The sequence below is a fragment of the Tiliqua scincoides genome, chromosome 1 (assembly GCF_035046505.1).
Source record: "Tiliqua scincoides isolate rTilSci1 chromosome 1, rTilSci1.hap2, whole genome shotgun sequence".
Taxonomy (NCBI): Eukaryota; Metazoa; Chordata; class Lepidosauria; order Squamata; family Scincidae; genus Tiliqua; species Tiliqua scincoides.
In genome coordinates this window covers 121620325-121638460 of record NC_089821.1, presented here as the reverse complement: position 1 = coordinate 121638460, position 18136 = coordinate 121620325, and the positions used below count along the sequence as shown (strand labels likewise).

The 18136-nt window shown below is 40.9% G+C and overlaps 1 protein-coding gene across 1 annotated transcript; it reads right to left on the bottom strand.

Annotated features, from left to right (window-relative positions):
- Positions 1 to 191: 191 nt before the first annotated feature.
- Positions 192 to 16549, bottom strand: SGO2 (shugoshin 2). The gene is made up of 8 exons (XM_066621834.1): positions 16405 to 16549; positions 13111 to 13286; positions 9830 to 9907; positions 8206 to 8279; positions 7878 to 7894; positions 3471 to 5210; positions 1735 to 1873; positions 192 to 297 (listed from the first exon to the last, which is right to left on the bottom strand). The coding sequence occupies exons 1-8, from the start codon at positions 16547 to 16549 to the stop codon at positions 192 to 194; spliced, it is 2475 nt and encodes an 824-aa protein (XP_066477931.1).
- Between the last annotated feature and the right edge of the window lie 1587 nt (positions 16550 to 18136).

Here is an 18136-nt window from a genome sequence, read left to right as displayed (position 1 = left end):
GTTTTTGACTTTGTAAGTATAATCTTGCTCTCCTTATTCACTTTTTAATACAGTAAAAGAGTTCAGGGCAGCATTCTGTTTCATAGGAAAATGCAGTCAATGGAATGGAATAAGGGAGAAAAGATTGAAAATATAAAATTTGTTTAATACAGATGGAAGCTTTTCTGTCTTGATCTCCACCTCTATCATCTTTAGAGTAATCTTGATTTACTTTTAAAGCTCTGCTTACTTTTGACTTTGAAGACCGGGGAATTAAGAAACTCTGTATCAGTGAACTCATCTCCTCTTCTCAATTTGCTGTAAAACAAAGACTGAAATTACTAATGATATTGAGGTTAGAATTGCAGAACAGTCATCTATTGTAGACTGCATTGATAATCGTCAGCAGTAAAAAAATTTTTCTAATATTTATAATTAAAAGCCTCATGGTTTGTTTATGAAGTGTTCTTGAAACTGCAGAAGTTATGCATTTAATTAAGGGCACAGTCTCTTATGAACAATTTATGGTGACTGGAGAGCTTTAGGATTTTTTCTGTGTCCTCTATGGCAGTGGATCTTGGAGATCTGCTGCATTTGGATATCTATGCAGACATAATGGCCCAAATCCTAACCAACTTTCCAACACTGGCATAGTGGTGCCAGTGGGATGTGTGCTGCATCCTGCAGTTGGGTGGCACTCATGAAGATCTCCTCAAAGTAGGGAGATGTTTGTCCCCTTACCTTGGAGATGCATTGCCCTTATGTCAGTGCTAGAAAGTAGGTTAGGATTGTACTCAATATCAGTTATATGCTAGTGAAACATTACAGTGTATGTAATGGTGTATATAATGTATGTATCTACCACCACTGTGACTCTGCTAGAAGAGCCAAAAATGGAAGTCAGCCTTTGCTTCTGACACCTACTGTAAGCTTATACTGACAAAAGAGGTAATACAATATAAGTCAAACTGCTTCCAGTAAACTCAATGGACAGGAAACATTGATCCCCCCACCTCCTATTCCATTCGTACAAATGAAAAAGAGAAAAATTGAATTGAACTTCTGAAACTGCCTAATACATCTCTTCTCAGAACCTTTAGGTACCCTGCCTCAGGGTTCCATGCACACAAACTCTCAACAAGAACTCCTACACCTCACAAAACGGGCTACCATGCCTCAACGTGTGACTGCTGCAAATATCTTCCACATGTTTGTCTTCCACCCTTCCATCCTCCCATATTGTCATCTATGTATTGGCTCATCAATCCTTGCTCCCTCAGTAACTTATAGCAGTGTCTCCTACCCAGGAAGCACAGGATAAGTTAGCACACTGCAGAAAAGTTACCTGATTTGATGCAGCACTCGTGTGTGTGTGTGTGTGTGTGTGTGTGTGTGTGTGTGAGAGAGAGAGAGAGAGAGAGAGAGAGAGAGAGAACAAACTCAAAATTTCCCCAAACAGGTACATTTTCGGTAATCTAGTTATCAAGTGCTATTACTATGGAAATTCGTTTCAGAAAACACATAATGTTATTGTTCTGTCACTCCTCAGCCACAGCAGTAGATAGGAAAAGGACATGTAATGGAGATTTCATCTTCTAAAACAGTTTCTGGGTTGTTTTTGTTTTTTGGAGATTCTCATTGGAATGACTGCTTTGCATTTTGTTATAAATATACACTTGATAAATAGCAACAATTACAAAATATAGTGCAAATGTGCGTGGAAATATATTTGAATATAACAAAACAATCACTAACCTATTGAGTTTGGGTTCTTTATAGCAAACTATGGTTCTCCTGCGTCTAACAGGTGGGATAGAATTTTCTTCTAAATCTTTCTTGGGTTTGGGAAAGGAATGGATGCTGGTATTTGTCAGTTCTTGGAAAGGTTTACTCCCTGTGAATAGTTACACTTGAATCACAAATTTTAAATAATGTCTAAATAAATAATAAACTTTATTTAAAAGGCAGGATAGAAACATAAATCATTGGTTGATTATTGCCTCCGTTTTGCTCAGTTTTGCAAAACTGCCTCCGTTTTGCTCTCACCACCCAGAATGGCTCCTAAGAGCCCTGGTGTGCTCTGAATGCTGCACTGAGACTCCCTGAAAAACTTAGTTCTTTGCAATGCACCCCTCTAGCCATGCCACTGCTTCAGTTTTCAACATGTCAAATACTGCTAGTGTAATTGGTAAACATATGGCAAAAAATGGTAAATTTTAAAATTCCAGAGGAGTATCCATATTACAGAAAAAGCAAGTCTTGAGGAATCTTGATGGATTAAGGGCCCAATGCTATCCAATTTTCCAGTGCCTGTGCAGCTGTGCCAATGCGGCATGCATGCATCCTGTGATGGGAAGGAAGTCACAGGGGCATCCTCAAGGTATGCAAACATTTGTTCCTTACCTTAGGGCTGCACTGCAGCTGCGCCGGTGCTGGAAAATTGGATAGGATTGGACTTTAACAGATTTATTGTCACATAAGCTTTCAATGACTAGAATTAACTTGATCAGATGCATAAAAATCCTCAGTTTGCAGATATATGGGTATAAAGAAATTGGTAACAACTGGCCTTAAGAAATAATCAGGTTTGAGATGTTTGCCAGGGGGGAACTTGATGAAGGGCCTGGCATGATTAAAAGAAGTTTTATGACCAATCCCTACCCTGAGGCCCTAGTACCCTCATTTGTGGCAGCAGCAGTGAGAGTGCAACTCTCTCAGCTGAGTGATTGCATTGCTGCCTTCTCCCAGCAGCCCTCATTTGTGAATGGGAGCAACCTGTGTAGAGGCTGCTGCAATATTGACAGGAGCCCCTGGGGGGTGTTCACATTTGGGGGGGGGGGCAGGAGGAGGCAGCAATGGAACAACTTTCCTTGTTGAGAAAGTTACTCCATTGCTGCTTTGTCCCACCTTCCTCATCTCAAAATGGACTGCCATCTAGACTCTGCAGCCACTATGTATGGGGCTTCTGAGGGGCAGATCAGAGAAGAAGTTACTATGCCTCCCTCCCATTCATAGAAGGGGAAGGTGGAAGTGCTGCCAAGTCTCCGCCTTCATACGCAGATGGCAGAAAGTGGGATATGAAGCTACCACTGCCAATTCCCGAAGTCAGCCTAAAATGCTCATGAGCTGAGCCAGCCATGAAGGTCATGGAATACCAGAGGTACAATCTGTGATATTTCTATGCAAAGCTTAAATGTTGCTGAATACCACTGTGCAATTTCACAATGGATACATAAGTACCACTTCATGCCACAAACTCGTTGACTAATACATGTATATGCATGCTTTCAGCTATAATTCAGGGGATACCACACTGTCCACAACCTGCAGCCAAGTCCTATAATTCAACCACATTTGTTTCAGTTTGAACAGGGACTCACACTTGAATGATTTACATTAGGCATTCTTAAAACTACAACACCCAACCAATAACCTGAAGAAAAGAATTGACAAGATCAGGCTGTACTAAAGTGTGCAAATGCTACACATACCAAAATCTAGTACTGGTGTTCTATTGCAAGATGTGTTATAAGTTTTGTCCACTTTCTCTGTAAGAGCATACTCATTGTTTTCTTGATAAGTTCTTTGCAGGGTTTCAGAGTTCTTCAGCATTAGGTTGCTTTTTGGAATTTTATGAAACTCAACGCCTGTTTCAATAGTATTAGCAAGAGTTTCCTCTTTGCTTTTATCTTCATCATTTGAACAAATGACAAAGGTATTTCTGTTTGATGTTGATATGGAATCTATCTTTTTTTTGAATGTGTCTGCACAAAACTGACTCTCCGTTAAAGAACACAAAGGTGTAATATTCTGAACATTAAAAATTCTTTTTATGTTTTCAGCTTTCTTAAGGGTAATATCAGTCAGTGAAGCATTTTCATCATGTAATTCTTTCACACAAGTTTTTTTCTGAGCAAGAGAGCCTGAACATATAACATATGTTTTCCGGCTAGCTTTTGCAAAAATTCTTCTTGCATCACCCTGTGAAAACGCTTCATTGATTTGATCTGTATTTGGAACATCTAAAGAATTAGTTGAGCTCTCTGCTGTTTTGCAATACCAATTAACTTCTTTGTTGCTATATTCAGTTGTTACATTGGTCTTTTGCTCTGGTTTTGTCTGGTACTCAGGTTCACATTTCTTTGATCCACAACCTTTTAAATTTCTTCTTAAACGCCTCTCATTTTCTATTCCAAAGCAATTTGAATTATTCATCTTGGAAGCCACAGGATAGGTCTTCTTTTTCATTGTTGCTTTGGTGCTTACATCCAAATCTAATAAATTCTGTTTTGAAGTGGTTACATCCAAAATATGGCTTTCTATAAATGGCAAATTTTCAATAAAGTATTCTCCTGGCACTTTACTATTAGGTGCATCAAAGTCTTGTTGTGGAGCCTGGTTGTCCGAATTCTTTACTGTCTCATCAATGTCTTTTGTGTGTTCATTTTGTAAAATATTAGTAGTCTGTGGACTCTTTGGGTTTGCAAGTCTTCCTAGGTGCATCTGTTTGTTATTCTTGTTGCCATTAATGGAAACTTCTCCAACCTTATACTCACTGGTGCTCTTCACTTTCATTTCCTGAGTAGTTTTTCTTTGAAACAGTTCTTTTGTCTGTGGTTCAAAATTTTGAGATTTAGTAGTGCTGATGTTTTTAATCTTTCTACTATTCAGAAGTTTTTTAGTATGTTTTTCTGGTTCATTGTTATATTTCTCCTTTATTTGTTTTTCAGTTCTTGAATATCGCACTTTTCTCAAATTTATGGAAATTTTATCAGCTTTGACTATATTAGCACTCTTATCTTTGACTTTTGATTTAACTATGAGTATCTCACCTAGTTCACTAGCAGTCAGTTCCATGTCAGTATCATACACAGTTTCTTCCGGCTTTTGATCATTTATAAAATGTACTTTGGCTTTGTGAGCAGGCTCAGTGTTAAGTTGGGAAGATGGCTCAGTGTTTACAGCACTATTTGGGGCTATCTCATTTGTAGTGAGAACTTTCCCATTGTCACAATGGAACATGCAATTTTGGTCTGTTTTAGTATCGAAATTGTTCATAGATTGAACATTTGATAAGCAGGACATTGCTTGTTTTTTCCTTTCAGTCACATATTCATGGGTTGCAAAAGGACTACAGTTATGTGCTCTCGGGTGCGTTACTCCCACAGAAGGTGCTTTAAGGTCCAGCATAAAGGTACCACTAGAACTATGTTTCACACAAGACTGATTTTCTGAAAACAAAACAAAATCAGAATAAACTATTAAAAATAAATCTGCAAGTTGATTCATATAGTTTTAATATGGCTGTGGATTGTTGAAAATTGCTTTCATTTTCATTTCAAGCACCAATGGTCTGTAAGATGGAGGAAGAAAAAAAGAAGGCAGCAAGCATAGATCTACAATTACAACTTCCAGCTTTTTCTGCCTCATTAAGTGAATTGTGCTGTGCCACTCTCCACTCACAGTGATGTTTTTAAGCCAGCTTGGAAGTCTTCCCTGGCCCTCAGAATGCCTTATAAGGGCATAAAAACATCATTTCTGGTTTCTTCTGTGAAACCAGAAGTGATGTTGTTCAGCCTTCCAAGGGTTTTACAAGGTCTTTCAAGAGTCAAAAAGGCAGCGTGCAGCCTCCCTGGGCTTCCGGAAGGGAGGCAGGGGGTGGCAGCCTGGCCAGTGGGGATGGCGGCAGCTTGCGGTCATGGCCCCAAGCGGTACCAGGGCCAGGATCGCCACCGTTTAAAGTATAATTACAACAATAAATTTGGGTAACAGGAGTACTTGTTTTTGTTCTACATGCTGATGTGTGCATCATATATTTTATTTATCTTTCTTATTCCACAGAGACTCCTGCATTTTGCAATACCTGGCTGAAAAAAGTCTATGAAAGAATAATGAATTGAGTATAATAAAATGAATGCAGCATACCTCCTGAACATGTATTTGTGACAAATACTGTTTCCATTTTATTTATTTCATTTGATTTTTGTATATTTTTCTCAGAAGTTAATAAATCAATATTGATTTGATTTTCTTCAGTTTCCTTTGATAATACGGGTGTCTGTTTAAAAAGAGCATCTCCTTCACATATGGAGATGCTATCTTGCTGTTTTCCATCATGTCTTGTAATGAAAAGATCACTTGCATATAACTTTCTAGATCTGAAAGGAAATATTATTAAAAAGAAAATTTTAAAAGTGAACCCTTAACATTGTAAGTTGTTTTAACAGTATAATTATATTGAAGACAATGTATTTTTATACATTTTTAGACAAAACATTTTTTTTAATGCTTAAAAAAATTCTAATATGATTTGAATCAATTGTTACTGATCCTAGAAGTACACACTCAACTTGCTTCGGTATGTTACCTTTGTAAGCAGAAAATCTGTTTTCAATACAAAATACCTGGAAATGGTTAATGAGCCATGCTGGTATAATATGTTAGTTGGCAAAATATACATGACAGCTGAACCAGAAAGAATTGGACAATTATGTTTATTTTGCCAGCAAAAAGTTGTTGCCCTGCATACAGGCTACTTCAATCTGACTGACTTCTGTGATACTGGGTGGGGGAGGAACCCTGGTTCTTGTGACTGATTGCTCCTACCCTTCTCACAGACCTGCCCTTTGCCCAGAGCCAAAATGGTGGACTGTGCTGCCACCACAAAGACAAAGCCAGACAGGGAAAGATAGACTATTCTAGAAAGGCTCCCTTCCACTTGTGAAAGATTCCCAAAAGCCTATACCCTGACCTAGAACCCAATGGTTCAAGAGGACTGGGGCAAAGCTCTGATTTAGTTCAACAGACACGAAGCAGGAGAATAGTTAAAACAAGAGATGGAATTTATTGAGGAGAGAAAATAGAAGGGGGTATAAAGCAGATTTATAAAGATGGCTTGGGAGATGGATGCTAACCTTAGGTGGAGACCTTAGCAAAAAAAAAAAAGGCAAATGATTACTGGCAAACTTTAAAGCAAAATAAAATTCCTCAAGGGAGTTTTGACAGCTGATTGCTATCAAAAATGTGTCATAAAACATGCTGTGACAATGCAGTCTCCAGGCCTGGTGGCAAAAAGAACAGAGCCTTCCCACGCACACTGGCACAGCGGAGGACATCTGGTAGAGCAGGTAAATTCTGTGCAAAGCAGCACAGGGGCAGTGGAGTGCAGTAGAGGGCAATGGAGGGAGAGGGTGTAATGGGACTGGGGGAGGGCAGCAATGTCGGTGGGTGGATTGGACCCGGCAGGGGGCAGGATCAGCAACTCTGGCAGGCACTTTATTCTATCCCCCTTCCCGGGCCTGATCTGCCAACACAGATCCACACAGACTTATGCCAGTGATATCACTGGTGCAAGTCTGAGTTAACTGATAGTAGCAGCTGGGGCTTTCCCCAGGGCAAGAGGACAAATGTTCTCTTATCTCAGTGAGACTTTCCACCTGCTAAATTATCCTGTGAGATGCAGTGGAAGCCTTGTTGGCGCCAGTGCATCAGCATGGGGGAATTTAGGTAAGATCAGGCTGCCCCTCTCTAATCCCTATCTGTACATATATCCAGACATCAGTGTTAGACTCCATTACACCTCTCTGATCCAAGGAAGAAGGTAAACCTGACCACACACAGATGAACTCTAAGGGAGCCAAGATGAAATACAGTACTCACAAACATCCTTGGGCTTGACTTAATGTAAGCCAACATCATTTAGGTCATTTCCTCCCCACCCCCGTGCCAACAAAATGAGCTTGGGTGACCACTAAGAGGGGGCTTGAGCTCTTTTTCTTTTTTGGACCCAGACAATGAAGATTGATAATATAAAAAATGACCAGTCTGCCTAATCACATGGTCTTTCTGTAACGGCAATCATTTCAAAATGCCTCAGAGAAGCCTCTTCCCTAGTTAACCTGACTCTGAGGCTTCCCTAAGGAAACAGATGAGGAAAAAGAAGGGAAAGGAGCTTAATCATTACAACTTAAATATTATTTGAGCAGGCAGACTGTGTACAGAATTGCAACCAAAAGTCTCAATGTATTAACAACAGTGTGTATACATGTACCTGGAAATGCAATTACTTTTTTCTGTGTTTAAAAATAAACTCTGAAGCAACTTTCACTGGAACTCAGTTGACTTTACAGCATACTGCAGTTCTGATCTACAAACATTTCTGGCAAGTTTTATGACAAGTTCAAAGTCTGATTTCTATCTAATGTGGTAAACAAAATCAAATATTACCTAACTGGGAGATCAGAGGTCTCAGGTTGATGATCAACACTGTTGCACTGATCTTCTTCCAGTTTTTGAACACACTATTAAAAAAGAAAAAAAATGTTTTAACTTTTGGGAAGTTTTTGGAGTACAAGGGCAATTAAAGGGAAAAATTAACTGATGAGCATATTGTTGTACTATACAGCTTAAACCTCAGCAACTTCAGCTATGCAACATATAAAAAGCACAGATGCAATTTTGTTTAAAATATAGATTTTGTGCACACTCTGAACAATTTGTATTTTAATAACAGAAAATATTCATTCTGAAGAACTACAAAATCCTTCCTTAATTTTGCACAAACAGTATCATTTTACTATTACAAAAGCAGTAACTGTTTTGTACAGCAATATAATGTAGTATGTTTGAAGTATGTAGTATGTACAGGTTGAGTCTCAGTGTCCATGACGGTTCCATTCTCAGAACCCATGTAGATGCCAAAAATCATGTTAAAGGAAATCCATTCAAAAAAACCAACAATGTTCCTTTGCTCAGTGATTTAAAAACAGCCTTTCTTACCTTTGTAATGCAGGACAGAGGCATCAAGCAGACAATCAATCATTCTCTCTGCAGACGCTTAGAAAGGCTTCACTCAGAAGCAGCGACCCCACCGGGAGTGCAGCATGGGGAAAGAATGCAAAGAGGAGGTGATAATCACTTGTGATAATCATGTGTTGGGGGGGGAGAAAGGGGTCACTTGCCTTGGTGTGAAGCTATTCTAAGCACCTGGAGAGAGAATGATTATCTGCCAGCTGCCCTTTCCTGCATTAACAAGGCTATTGTTAAATGACTTTTTTCTTTAATTGAAAGGGCCCTTTTTTCTTTAATTGAAAGGGCTTAGGCGTTACACAGGCTTGCAGCTGCTACAGCCTCATAAGGAATATCCTCTTCCCTTGGGAAGATCTCCAGCAGTCTCTATTCCTGTGCTGGATGCAGCAGAGGCTGCACTGGCACAGCTGCACTGCAGAATGGGGCTTTTGTTAGGATTGGGCTGTCAGATCAGAATCCTACCCCAGCCGGCCCACAGCATGCAGCAACACTGAGTGAACATATGCTGCATGCAATGGAGGGGCTGACTAGACAGCCCAGGAGAGGTAAGTAAAACTTTTTCATACTTATCTCCCCATAGGTGTTTTGCTGACATAAGTCCAAGGGGGCTTTGGGTGGAATTTTGGGGTGTGGAAAGAGGGATAGGAATTTGGCATGCACCACTGCCCCCAAAATCTTCCCTTCCCGCCTCCATCTGTTGCCTGGTCCACTCCCTGTTCCAAACCACCCTCCTCTGAACCACACTCACCACTAACTTTCCTGCTCCAGCAGGGCATTTGGGAGCAGCTGCTGAGCACATTGGGGCCTTTGGCTGTTTATGTCAGTGGCACTGAAGTGCACGATGATGGCATGGCTTTTGTGTCATTGGTCCAGGGCTTATGATGGTGGACTGCAAGATCTGTCACCATAAGCCCTGGATGGAATTGGACTGTTAATGTCTTCATAGCAAAAATATGGCAATATAATTCAATAAATGAATACACAGACATACTAGTCATCTCTCCTTTGATTTATGGATAATGACCACACAGCAGAAACATACCTCAGAAAGGGTGCTTACTTCAATTGCAGTTAAGAGGTTGTTGTTCAAGAATGCTTCTGTTTCTATAAGAGTTTTATTCTGTGTATTAAAATAAACAAAACTTTAGAGTGAAGTTTTCTTTTATAGAGCTAAAGGCAGCTAGGAGAAAAGGTTGGCGGGGGAAGGAAAATATTATTAAAAATATTTATATACTGCTTTTCAATAACAGTATTTCACAAAGAGGTCTATATCAGTGGTTTCCAAATTTTTTAGCACCAGGACTCACTTTTTAAAATGACACTGTATCGAGACCCGCCTAGGTTTACCTTAAAAAAAGATCTAAAAAGAAATAATATCTTATTTATTTATAATAATAACAGAAAAAGATCCTTACCTCCAGTGCTTACTGTCGTACAGTATGTGGGTCCAAGCACTGGTGCTGGCAGCGTTGGCCAGCGCTGGGCTAGCATTGGACAGCCACTGGAGCTCTGTTGCGTGGACCACTGAGTAGCAGAGAGGTAGGTGGGGATATGGGAGGAGACGGGGAGGAGGCGTTCCAGGGAGGAGGCAGGCAGGTGGAGGGTGGGGAGAGAGTAGGGAGGAGGCGGTGAGGAGGCATTCCGGGGGAGGGAGGTGGAACCAGTGGAGCAAGCTCCACCAGATCCAGATCCTCCATGTCAGGCTCACCTTTTGGTCGACCTTTTGGTTGGCGGTGAATCAAGTAGCCCCATTGCAGAGCTACTCTCTTCACTTAGGGGAAGAAGTCCCCTTCTCCCAGAGAGCCGGCGGCAGCTGTCTGGAACATGCAGGATGCGGTGGCACCCATTTTCTGCACCACTGCAGCCCCACACCCCAGGCAGCTCAGGATTGGGCTGTGAGTGAGCAGACTGGTGCTCTACATGGGGTAAGGGAACAAATATTCCTTTACCCTGAAGAAACCTCCAGCCTGCTCAGTTTCAGCACTAGATATAGAGTAAGCCTTATGAATCTGTTGCACCAGTGCTGAACAAGATTACTTTGAATCCTAAGCTCCCTACTTCTGGCTCCTTAACCAGTACAAAGTTACATCAACAAGAGCTGAAAAGGAAAACACTTGCATTCAGTAACCTGGGGAATCAAAACATTGTCTTCCTTGTGTAGCTCTATTAAAGTGTTTCTCAATGTTTTTCCTCTGCCATACCACTTTGCATGGCTCACCTATTGGAATTCCACCAGAAGTAACTGGGTTGATGTCATCGCTAGTTGCTTCCAGGTTGAGAGGCCAGATGCAACACTGCAGACATTGGTGGGAGGGTCAGGGCAAACAGGAGGGCCTTTTTTAGAAAATGCAAAAAGCACATGGTGGAGGTCTGCCTGTCAAGCTGAGCCTTCTACCTCTGTTTGTCGTGTTGCATTGCTGGTCTCACTGCCAGGTGGTGGGTGTCTGGGGTTCTTGCAAGTAGTACTGCACCCTGCCTCAAGTACCTCGTGGTACCCCTACCCTGGTTAAGAAACACTGCTCTATTAGAAAACAGGTAATAGAACCCAATGACTGTTTGAGAAAAGCTTTTAGTCTGAAAAGAGCTTTTGGGCGCAATCCTAACCCCTTATGTCAGTACTTTCCAGCACTGGCATAGCAGTGCCAATGGGACGTGTGCTGCATCCTGCAGTTGGGTGTCACTCACGGAGGCCTCCTCAAAGTAAGGGAATGTTTGTTCCCTTACCTCAGAGCTGCATTGCCCTTATGTCAGTGCTGGAAAGCACTGACATAAGGGGTTAGGATTGCAGCCTTAATTCCTCTGCTCCCTTCTTTCCAGCAATCAGCTAATTCTTATGATTATCAGGTGCTTGTGCACAACCCTGGTCACTGTGTGAACAGTCAGTTGGCATGGAATGAGACCAAGAAGCAAACGTGATAAACATTTCTGTCTTATCTAGCAAGAAAGATCTGTGCAGAAAACCAAAGCAGATGTAGATAGATGTTCATCTGAATCATAATACATATCAAGGTCTCACTGAATTGGCCATGTTGATTTTTTGAAACAGAAGGATCCACAAGATCTTGGAATAAATAAAAAAGGGACGGAGAATAAAACAGCTCATATTATTAAGTCATTGTACAAATTGATGGTAAGGCCACACCAGCAGTACTGTGTCTAGTTCTGGATGCCACATCTCAAAAAGGACATAGTGGAACTGGAGAAGGTGCAGAAGAGAGCAACCAATTTGATTACTAGGCTGGGGCACCTCCTGTATGAAGAAAGGCTATAGTGTTTGGGGCTCATTAGAGAAAAGGTGCCCAAAGGAGGACACGACTGAAATTACACAATTATGTAAGGTATGGATAGAGTGGACAGAGGGATGTGCTTTTCCCTCTCACACAACACCAGAACCCAGGAACATCCTCTAAAATTGAGTGTCAGGAGAGTTCAGACAAAAGAAAATATTTCTTCACCCAACATGTACCGTCTGTGGAACTCCTTGCCACAGAATGTAGTGATGGCATTTGGCCTAGATGCCTTTAAAAGGGGATTGGGCAGATTTCTAAAAGAAAAGTTCATCACAGGTTACAAGCCATGATGGGTATGTGCAACCTCCCGATTTTAGAAGCAGCTTATCTCTGGTTGGCAACCTTCAGTCTTGAAAGACTATGGTATAAGCCTACAGCACCAAGTATTCCCATGCGGTCTCCCATCCAAGTACTAACCAGGCCTGACCCTGCTTAGCTTCCAAGATCAGGCATGTGCAGGTGTAAGGGAGTGGCAATAGGATGCAGGTATCTTGTTTTGTGTGCTCCCTGAAGCATCTGGTGGGCTACTGTGAGATACAGGAACCTGGGCTAGATGAGCCTTTTGTCTGATCCAGTGGGGTTCTTTGTATGTTCTTATGTTTATCCTTACTGCGTTTTTGGTTATTAGCTGCTATGTGTGACTAGCACTGAATTGTGGTTATTGGCACCTGACCATAAGACGCACCTAGTTTTTAGAGGACGAAAACTTACTTTTAAAGTAAGCCTGCCCTCCCCCTGTGTCGCCTGCGCAAATGAGGACCTTGCCCCCGGTGCAGACCTTGGCCCCCTTTGTTCTCCACCTGCCCTCCCCCTGTGGTGCCTGTGCAAATGAGGACCTTGCCCCGGTGCGGACCTTGCCCCCAGTATTCGCTCCATAAGACGCACACACTTCCCCCCCACTTTTGGGGGGGGGGAAGTGTATCTTATGGAGCGAAAAATATGGTATTTTATGTAGAAATATATTCAAATTATTTTATTTTCAAAAGACACTAATAGATTATTAGCCCCCATAATGAGTCTTTCTAGAATGTACCAGAAAATTTAGCTTTCGGCGAAGTAAGACATTCTGCAGATGCAGTTCATCCACTTCCTTTTGTAGTAAGAGTTTTTCATTTTTCAGCCTGCGAGAATTTTCTTTCTCTGCGCTGAGGGCCATGGCCAGTGCCTTGTTATTGAGTTTCAGAGAAGTCTTTAAAAGTGTAGAATTGCCTGCATTAAAACAAATAAATAACAGTTTGAGACACTTTAACTAGTATATTAATGTCTTTCAACAAAAAAATCTGACCATGCATGAATTTGTAATTACAGGCTTACCCCGGTATCTACAGGGGTTCCATTCCCCCCCCCCCCACAGATACCTGGGATCTGTAGATACCAAGGACATCCTTTTAAAAGAGCTGCTTTCCAAGATGCCTGCAGCCTCTTCCTGGTCACTGGAGACTCCTCCTACCCCCAATGTTGCCCCAGAATGCACTGTGATATATTCTCTTTGTGGTCACAACGCATTCTGGGTTGACATTGGGAGAAAGGACTTTAGCAACCAGAAAGAGGCTGCAGGCAGCTCGGAGGGCTGCCTGCAGCCCTGAAAATGCATCTGTTTAACTGCAGTATGATACAGTTATTTTTAATGTTCCCCTTCATGTTTCCTATCTTTTAAAAGGGCATTGCAGTATCTGCGGATAACTGAAACCATGGATACCAAATCTGTGGATACCAAGGTACGCCTATATTCTGGTTCTTTAATGCATTTGCAGGCAATTCTGAGGCTGAGTCTTTAGATCTCTGCCTGTAAAAATAATTCATATGTAGAAGTTGTACAATGCCAAAACTACTCTTGCTCCACAATAAAAAATTATATTTAATGTGATCAGAAGCATTGTGCTAAGGAGCAACACATCTTGTTTTCTAAAATCATCATATGACTAATATGTATATGATGAAAATCCTTTTATCTCCAAAAAAAGCATGAATTCAGAGAGAGTTTGGACAAGGAAATATATGTTTGCCCCTCTTAATATGTGGGAAGGTATTAGGCTAAGAGATCATTCTCATGTCACCAAGTTTTGACATCTTAGGAATAATTCTTGTATCTTCATAAATTCAGAATTAGAGATTGCATATAGGAAAAACTTCTCTTGCCTCTATAAAAAATGAAGTCAACATATCCTGCACTCTCAGCTGACCACCTTCTGAAATTTAGAATTTACAGTTTACTAAAATAATCAGAATAGAGTTAAGAGAACACATAGGAAAAACAATTAACTGTTAATTAAAAAATAATTAAAAATGACTGCAGTTTGTAACAGTCTTAAAAAGGAATGCAGGAGGTTGAATGCAGACTCAATTTGATTAGTCCATGCTAGGTACAGGACAGATTTCAACTTGCACCAAGGGCTACAGGAGAAACAAAAGTAGCTGTTTCCCCACTTGTTGTTGATGATGATGATGATGATGATGCTACTCCAGATATTACAGTAATAATAAAAAATAAAGTGAGCATTATCAACATAGCAATACCTGGCAATAGCAGAATTGATGAAAAAGCATGAAAAAATTAGTAAATATCAGGAATTAAAAATTGAAATCCAAAGATTATGGTGCAAACCATCAGAGGTTATCCCAGTGGTGATTGGTACACTGGGTGCAGTCCCAAAAATGCTTGAAGTACATTTAAAACACCTGAACAAATTCAAAAAGCTACCCTGCTTGGTTCAGCGCACATTATTCGTAAATTCATTACATCTTAGGTCCCTGGGTGGGGCCCAACTAGTAATTAACTCCAAGCCCAGCTAAAGAACAGGCAGCTGTGATATGCAAGAAATAATAATAATAATAATAATAATAATAATAATAATAAAATCAATTATGTCTTCATCACTGCCTGGCTTTCCTGCAAGGCAGATAGCAAAAGGAAAGACAGATGTGGTACAGCAGTACCTTGCACTTCTGTTGATGAAAGTCAAGTGGATAAAAGTCAAGGTATCTCTGTGGTCTTTATATTAACAAAACTGGACATTAATTCTTCATGGTACTCTATGTAACAAGTTAATAAAAAACAAACTGGGTAGTATTTTCTAGTAGTTGAAGGGCACATAACTTTCCAAATTTAATTCCCATCTTCAGGTGGTAGAAGCTAATTCCTCCAGTTCCAAGCTCTTTCTTGTAATGGCTATCAGCCCCATCCTGAGCTGCCTAGGGTACAGGACTGCAGTGGTGCCAAAAATGGCTGCTGCCGCATCCTGCACGCACTAGGCAGCCGCCAGCAGTGCCTCGGGAGAAGGGGACTTTTGTCCCCTTCCCCTGGATAAAGAGAGTAGCCCCAGAGTGGGGCTTCTTGATTCAACACCAGCCAAAAGGTTGGCCGAGAATCAAGAGCCTCCGTATCAGGCAGTGAGCCCGACACGGAGGCTCTGGATCTGGTGGAGCTTTGCTCCACCGCTCCCGCCTCTCTCCTTCCCTCCGGAACACTTCCTCCCTGCCCCCTCCCCGCCTTCCCCTTTCCTGTAACGCCTCCTCCCTACCCTCTCCCTGCCCTCTGCCTGTTTCCCCCTCCCTGGAACACCTCCTCCGTGCCTCCCCCCACCCACCTCTCTGCTGGTCGGCGGTCTATGCAACCACCAAGCGGCAGAATAATAGTGGCCGCCTGGCACTAGCCCTGTGCTGGCCAGCACTGGGCTTGCACCGGCACTTGCCTGGTGCTAGGGACCGCAAACGTGCCTTATGGCACGTTTGTGATAGTGCGTGCCAGTGATAAACTGGCATGCACTGTTCAGGATTGGGCAGTCAATTTGGTATTCCCCAAACCCCCCAAAATCGTAAGTTGTCTTGGTGAATAAAAATCCAAAAGTAGGGTAACCTTTAACAGAACTAAAAGACTGAAAGTTTACTTTGGGGAGGATATATATACTGTATACTGGGTCCCTTTTAGGGAGAAGGGTGGGGTATAAATAAAGTTTTATTATTATTATTATTATTATTATTATTATTATTATTATTATTATTATTATTATTATTATTATTATTATTATTATTATATGCTATATATGCTCTCCAACAGCAATATACTGTATATTCCTGTATATGCTCTCCAACTACTAGGTAATATTACCCAATGTGACATCTATTGACTCACTGTTTACCTATTGCACCAGTGAAAATAATATAATTTGGAAACAAATTTATAATGGGAAATCACTTTTCTTTTTTACATCAGCCTTTTTTTCAGACAGCTCTCACCAGGTTTTTAAAAAATGCTACCACTGAGAAAACTTACAAAATTATGTTCTATTCTGAGTATGATATGCATTCTCCATAATGTAATACTCACTTATTGTTTTAGTTTTGATTTTATATGCAAGAGAAGTATTCAGCTTTGCAAATTTTAGAGGTCCGTTCTTCTTCTCCCTCACACGTCTCTTAATATTTCCCAAGGTGAAAAGGGAAGATGCTTCAGGAGTTGCATTGCTTTCCATTTTAGAATGTTTGGTTTATGATCCAGTAGAAACCTAAAAATAGATACCACAAAGAGACATAATTGCTTGTTTTGGGGACATTTTGTTACATAGTATTATGTTAATCAGTCTCTATTATTCAGACCTTAGATGTATCCTTGCTTTCAAATGTAATAATCATGAATCTCTAACACACCCTCCCTTAACAATGCAATTCATGCATTAAATTCAAATGCATGTAGTGAGGTATATTTGACAGCTTCTACAAAAATTTGCTATTTGGCAGCCCAATCCTATCCAATTTTCCAGTGCCGGTGCTGCTGTGCCTATGGGGTATGCACTGCTTCCTGTGTTGGGGGTGCAGTTACAGAGGCCTCCTGAAGGTTTGGGAACATTTGTTCTCTTACCCTGGGGCTGCATTGTGGTTGCACTGGTGCTGGAAGGTTGGATAAGATTGGGCTGTCAGTTATTTATTGTTATTATTGTGCCATTTGAATCCTACTTCTTTGAGCTGTTCATGGATGCTGAGTTTATTTGCACAACAACCTTGTGAGGCTGATTAGACTAGGGCCAACTAGATAATAGGCGGAAGATTTGTGATCTGATGTCCATCCCTTTTAATTTATTTTAAATGTAGTGGCAGTTGTGGTGGGGGCAGGAAAAGAATCTGGAAGAAGACTGTAGTACAAGGGAAAGAATGTAATTCTTTAACTTAGGTTCACTGCTATATGCTGTATTAGGGAAAACATATCTCACCCCCACACCAACGCCCCAGTCCAATTTGGGCAAATGTCAGATGCCTGAATAAGTGTACAGTCTGCATCAGCCTTCTGTGCAGCTGCTGTTTACCTTAAAATACACACACGGGCCTCAATCAATCACATATCGTCAAGTTTTGCCCTTGTACGTGTCAAATGATCTTGGGGGTGATTTTTTTCCTATTGCACAACAGAAATTCACATTCCCCTGGGCTGATTCCTGATATTCAAATTGAATTTGGAGAATCCTTGCTCAAATGGAGCTCCTGCACATATGGAGATCGTTAATTGCCCTTGATTCAGGGTGACCAGATGACCTCTTTTTCCAGGACGTGTCCTCTTTTTTAGCCTCATGTCCTCGAAAAGAACTTGATGTCCTAGAAAAGAACAATGCCCTCCTTTTCCTGTAAGAGGGCTCTTGCAGGCAGCTCATAGCCTTCTTGTAATTAATAAATTATATATAATGTTGTTTTAAATTTAATAATAAGTAATAAAGTTACTAAATAAATAAAGTTACTAATAAATAGTGTGGTTTTTAACCACACAAAATCAATATGAATGTTTTTAGCTTTTTGTTTTGTCATGCCCTATATTTTTGTTGGATGTCCAGCATTTTGGGGTGCCTTGTCCTCTTTTGCGGTTATGACATCTGGTCACCCTGCCCTTATTCAAGAATATGTATTATTGTTCTGTGGAAAAGAAACCACTTCTCCAGGGAGTGATTTTAAAAGCCATTTTGCACAATCAAAAACTGTTGCCTCCAAACTGCATTCACAACATCAGCCAATGAAGGGGAAATAGTGAGTGAAATGTTTTGTTTTAATGAATAGAAAAGGGTCAGAACCCAATT